Source organism: Pongo abelii, chromosome 19 (genome assembly GCF_028885655.2).
Source record: "Pongo abelii isolate AG06213 chromosome 19, NHGRI_mPonAbe1-v2.0_pri, whole genome shotgun sequence".
Classification (NCBI taxonomy): Eukaryota; Metazoa; Chordata; class Mammalia; order Primates; family Hominidae; genus Pongo; species Pongo abelii.
In genome coordinates, this window is record NC_072004.2 from 9,838,740 (window position 1) to 9,844,739 (window position 6,000).

A 6,000-nucleotide genomic window follows, 5' to 3' on the forward strand; every position below is an offset into this window, starting at 1 on the left:
TAGTTGGAAATGCATCCTTTCCTTGTGAGTTCTGGCATTTTCTATAAACATGCAAGTACTTGGGCCCTGCACACACATCCAGCTCCAATATATCAGACACACTGCCCAAATTCCACAGACCCTTACATCAGTTAGGGACAGCCAGGACATGTAGGTGATCACAGTGACTCTCTGACAAATCAGGATATGTAGGAGCCTGGGAAAGACAATGGAAACAAGCATTTGGAGCACCTTAGATTCCAGCCCATTTTGGGCTGAGTATTGTGGCGATGGTCATCCTGGAACATGGGAACCACATGACTGACAGCCCTGCCAGAAGCTCAGAGAGTAGGGAGGGTCAGGGGCCAAAAAGGATGCAAATCAGGCAAAAAAAAAAAAAGAAAAAGAAAAAAAAGGCCAGTTGCAGTGGCTCATGCCTGTAATCCCTGCACTTTGGGAGCCTAGGCAGGCGGGTCACCTGAGGTCAGGAGTTTGAGACCAGCCTGACCAACATGGTGAAACCCCATCTCTACTAAAAATACAAAAAATTAGTCAGACGTGGTGGCGTGCGCCTGTAATCCCAGCTACTTGGGAGGCTGAGACAGGAGAATTGCTTGAACTCAGGAGGCGGAGGTTGCAGTGAGCCAAGGTTGAGCCACTGCACTCTAGCCTGGCGACAAGAGTGCAACTCCATCTCTAACAAACAAACAAACAAATAAACAAACATTAGCCAGTGCCCACTATGACCAAGTAGAGATGCAACAGTGAACTTGCCCAATATTTGTATAATTGAATGAATGACACAAGGTCTTGGGGGTTTAATCATCATTGACCCATGTGCACCTGTGAACACCTAAGCAAACACCTAGGCTGATATAGGCAGGGCGGGGCGGGGCGGGGCGGGGCGGGCAGGGCGCTGGATGTCAAAGTAAGAACAGATGCCATGGAAATCCAAGTTAATGTAACCAGTATGACTAATTCTAGTTAGTGTAAGCAATGCAGTTGCACGCCTCTTCTGGGAACTCCTACAACCTATGCAGGGCTTTGGACGTTGCCAGTAACTCTCAGACACATCTTCTCCGGAGTCAGATTTTATGCCGTGTCCTCCTTTTGTTTCAGGGGTTCCTGGTGGCCTTGCAGTATGGTTTTGCCAACGGAGAGGTATGATTTCCACGTTGCCATCCTGGTTTCATGTGAGGCTGGGGCTGCAATCCTACCCACCTCTGGAGGTTTCTGTGGATGGGATGATGCTACGGGGTAATGTGCAGTGACCAACATGTGTGGGGACAAATTTGTATTGTGAGCTTCCGGTACAGAGAGCAGGAGGCAGCTCAGACAAAAGGAAAAAAGTGTCGGGATGGGTATAAAGGAGTTCAGAAGCCAGGACTGGCCCTGCTGGAGATGCAAGGAGTATTCAAGTGTGACAGAGGAAACAAGCTTGAACCTCAGAGTCCAAAAATCTGAATTCACGCCTTGGTTCACCCTCAGGAGCTCTGAGTTACCTGGGTCGCTGCACTTTGTTTAGCCTCACTTTCCTCATCAGTAACATGGGAGCAACAATCATCCCTGCTTTGTAGTCTTGCCCTGGGAATGCTGAGCACATAGCAAATGCTCAACACCTGGGAACTATGATTACTTTTTAAAAAAAAATATTTTTATTTTTTTGAGACAGAGTCTCACTCTGTTGCCCAGGCTGGAATGCAGTGGCATGATACCAACTCACTGCAACCTCTACCTCCCAGATTCAAGTGATTCTCATGCCTCAGCCTCCTGAGTAGCTGGGATTACAGGTGCCCACCACCACACTCAGCTAATTTTTATATTTTTAGTAGAGATGGGGTTTCACCATGTTGGCCAGGCTGGTCTCAAACTCCTGACCTCAAGTGATCCACCTGCTTCAGCCTCCCAGAGTGCTGGGATTACAGGCATGAGCCATGGAGCCTGGCCTATTATTGCTTTTAGTTATTCATATTATTGTGTAGCCCAACCAGCTCTCTGCTTCCCTGGGAAAAGGTTTGATAGTGGGAGGGGCAGAGGCCAGAACAGGTGTTTTCTCCTGTCTTTAGGAGTTGGTAGAGTTTCTAACCCCTTTTCAACCTCCTCTCGCCCTACTACAAGTGTAAATATTTATTTCTGTCTCCTCCCACTATATACTTACACTTACATAGAATGTATATAGCTTACATTCTATGTAAGCTTCTCGACAGCAAAACCATCTTCTGTTTTGCTCACTGCTGCTTCTTCTGTATCTTCATGCAGGGGGCTCCTCACCCATCAAGCAGGTTTCAGCTCACATGCCACCCCGGCAGAGTCCTTTCTGAACACCCTATCTTAAGTTTTTGTTTCTTTACCACATTGTCCTGCTTAATACGCTCACAGTGTCATTACCACCAGACATGTTTATGTATCTTCGTTTCTCCTTGTCTCCCCCAGTTAAAAGGTAAATTTCCCAAGGGTGGCACAGAGTAGTTACTCAATTAATGTTTGCTAAATGGACACATGGCTAAATGACTCCAAGACAGTAACCTCTCACTTGTCTCACCCGGCAGGTGAAGGCTGAGCTGCGGAAATACTGGGTCCGCTTCTTGCTAGCCCGCCACTCAGGCTGCAGAGCCTGTGTCCTGGGGAAGAACTTCCGGTTCCTGGGAAAATGTCCCAAGAAGCTCTCAGAAGGAGATGGCGCTGAGAAGCTTCGGAAGCTGCAGCCCTCGCTTAACAGTGGGCGGCTCCTACACCTAGCCATGCGAGGTCTGGGGGAGCTGGGCGCCCAGCCCCAACAGGACCATGCACGCTGGCCCCAGGGCAGCAGCCTGTCGGAGTGCAGTGAGGGGGATGTCACCATGGCCAACACCATGGAGGAGATTCTGGAAGAGAGTGAGATCTAGGGTGGAGTTCCACCACCCTGGCTCTGCTCCCAGGGACTCTCGAGGGGGCCCAGGAAGAAGAAGCGAAGCAGGACACATATTGCTGGGCACGGAATCATTCTCGTTCCATTCACCATGCCACTTTGATATGAAGGCTATCACAAGGTTCTTCAAGCTCTGTATCAAAGAGGCTGTGTCATGCTCACAGCCTCTGCCTGTTCTTCTCATCCTAATAACCCCCACCAGTGTCTTTTCCAGAATGCCCACTAGACCCTAGGGCCTGGCTCTAAATTCAAGCAAATGAAGTCCCACCATGAAGAGAGGTCTCCTGTTATATAGAAGCCAGCCAGTATCTCTTCCTTTATCCCTTGGGGTGCATGCTTTCCATCTGAGGTTGGGTTTAGGGTGCATGATAACCTCCTAGGAAGCCTTTAAAATGCAGAATCCTAGACTTGTGGCTAAGATTCTAAGACAGTGAGTCTGGGACCATGGCCAGGAATTGGAGCTGTTTAATAAGCATCCCAGGTAATTCTGCTGCAAGCCCACCCTTGGAGAACACTGGGCAGGGTGAGAGGGAGCTAGAAGCCCCCCATGTGGCCATGGCAGGATGCTGCAAGAGACAGTCTGCTCTCTCAGGTCAGCTGGGGTGTGCCTGCCCTCCTTGGACAGTATGTAACTCCATATCACCCACCAGAGTGCCACTCCTCTCTGCTCTTCCTCTCCTATCGAGTCTTGCCTCTCTCTCTCTTTGCCTCAATTCTCTGTCCCTGCACAGCAGGAGTTCTGCTTGATCCTCCCTTTGAGGATTGGCCCCAGCACCTGGGGACCCTCTGAATGTCGTCTTTGGTCCATTCCTCTCCTTTCTGGCTCTATCTACCTTTCTGAGGTTGGCTTCTACCAGCCTGATTTACATTACCATTCTCCTGGGGCAAAGAATGCCCCCACCATTTTTGGTCTGCCATTGATGCATTGATGGTCACACCTGTTGTCCCAGGAGGTTGACCTATAACTCTCCATGGCCAGAGTCCCTGCTGATCAGAATTCTATTTGCCCAGTGGGAGTAAATACTGAAAGCGGGAGGGCCCAGGTAAAGCAATAGGACTTTGGCTGGATCTGGGCATACCCAGGGTGGAACTGAGAGATCTAAGACTTCACATCAACCAGCCTGTGGGATCTTTCCTGCCTGCTGTGACCCATGGAGGCTGAGGAGGGCCCAGGCAGTTGGGGTCAGGCTCAATGACCGAAAGTATAAGGCAAGAGGCTGTAGGAAGATCAACGGATGGACATCCTTTGGAAACAGTGTGTTAATGCACAGGAGTGTCACTTTTATGGTATGTAAAATGCATGTGTATGTGGGTGGGGTATGTTGCTATGGGACTAAATACCACCTTATCTTTGGGGGAGTCGGTATGATACTCCTCAAGCAGGGCTGCCATATTTAGCTAACAAAAACATGATACTCAATTAAATTTGAATTTCAGACAAATAATCTTCTTGTATAAGTATATCCCATGGGTATATTTTATCTGAGATTGGAATTTAATCATGCGTCTTATCTTTTACTGGCAACTCTGTTTTCAAGGATACTTTGCCACAGGGCTGGGACTAGGGTGAAATAATCAAGGCACTCATCTCTAAAAAACTCAAAGTAAATGATCAAAATAAATCATATTTTAATGCAATATTCTAAAAAAACAAATTAACAAACTACAGCCCATGAGCCTTTTATAGCAATGGAATTTGATTGGAACCAGGGGCAGGATAAGAGTGAGTGAGGCAGGAGAGGCCACCTGTTGCAAGTGCGGGCTCTGGTCCTGACTTTCAAATGTTGTCTATCAGGGACTTTTAATGTGAATTTTTATTTTTAAACAATTGCATTAAAATATTATTTATATTGACTATGGGGACTTTTGGGGCCCCCTTAAATTTTGCAGTTGAAGTAGGATCCCCACTTGTGTCACCCCATAGTCCAGCCCTGGTTTTAGGATGGGGATGGAGGCAAAGGCATCAGGCAAGTAATGAAGCAAAGGTTTATTTTTTGGTGTCCAGATTATCCATAGCTCAGTCATGAAAATCTGTGTCTTTCTATTTTTCTCCTTTCTGCAAATGTCCCTGCCTCAGCTCATCAGCCAATTAGCTCCTAGAAAGCTGGGGTCATCTTGTATTCCCAGCAAGTACCCAGCACAGTGCCGGTTCAGAGCAGGTGCTCCACACACATTCCTGGAATGAGACGGCACAGAAATGGCTCTTGGGAGCCTCGGATGCTGCTGGGAGTAAGTGATCCAGGACCTTACCACTAAGAGGAGAAACTTTCTTTCAAAGCATTTATAAATACTCTCTCCACCCCTCACTCCACAAATGGGGTGATCAACACGTACTGCTTGCTCTTGTTCTGCTAATGATTAAAACAAGTTTATTTAATTTGATTTGCATTTTGTTGATTCTTTGACATTTGTTTCTCACTGGAGCTGAAGGTCTCTCCCACCCGTGAAGAATGCGATGCACTATTCCTGGCCAGAAGTGAGGAAAAGGGCTGTGGTGTTTAGCCAGGGACCTGGGTGCTCCAATATCTTAAATTTGGTCTTAGGGACCAGAGGAGTGGGCAGAGGGGCCGGGACCAGAAGCAGAGGCCAGAGGTCAAAAGAAAGGAAGGAGGGTGTCTCCCCTTTTATAGACCACCCCCTTGGTCACTCAGCCTGCCTGTTGCTTTGAAGATCTAGTCTAGTGGTTCTCAATCCTGGCATTACAATCCCTTGGGAAGCTTTTTATTTATTTTTATTTATATTTATTTATTTGAGACCCAGTCTCACTCTGTTTCCCAGGCTGGAGTGCAGTGGTGTGATCTTAGCTCACTGCAACCTCTGCCTTCCGGGTTCAAGCAATTCTCATACCTCAGCCTCCCCAGTAGCTGGGACTACAGGCGTGAGCCACCATGCCTGGCTAATTTTTTTTGTATTTTTAGTAGTGATGGGGTTTCACCATGTTGGCCAGGCTGGTCTTGAACTCCTGACCTCAGGTGATTGCCTGCCTCGGCCTCCCACAGTGCTGGGATTACAAGCATGAGCCACCGCGCCTGGCCCCTGGGAAGCTTTTTAAAAAGGCCAGTGACAGGGTCTGACCCCAGAGATTCTGATTGCAATGGTCTTACTAGGCCTGG

General features: G+C 48.0%; 1 protein-coding gene across 1 annotated transcript in view; it reads left to right on the plus strand.

Annotated features, from left to right (window-relative positions):
• The window catches only part of GLP2R (glucagon like peptide 2 receptor), a 67,203-nt gene extending 61,939 nt beyond the window's left edge, over positions 1-5,264 (plus strand). The window contains exons 12-13 of the mRNA XM_002827026.6: positions 1,099-1,140; positions 2,529-5,264. Of these exons, the coding sequence (XP_002827072.3) occupies positions 1,099-1,140; positions 2,529-2,864 (378 nt within the window). The 3' untranslated portion in view covers positions 2,865-5,264. The remainder of the gene's footprint in view (positions 1-1,098; positions 1,141-2,528) is intronic.
• Positions 5,265-6,000: the final 736 nt, after the last annotated feature.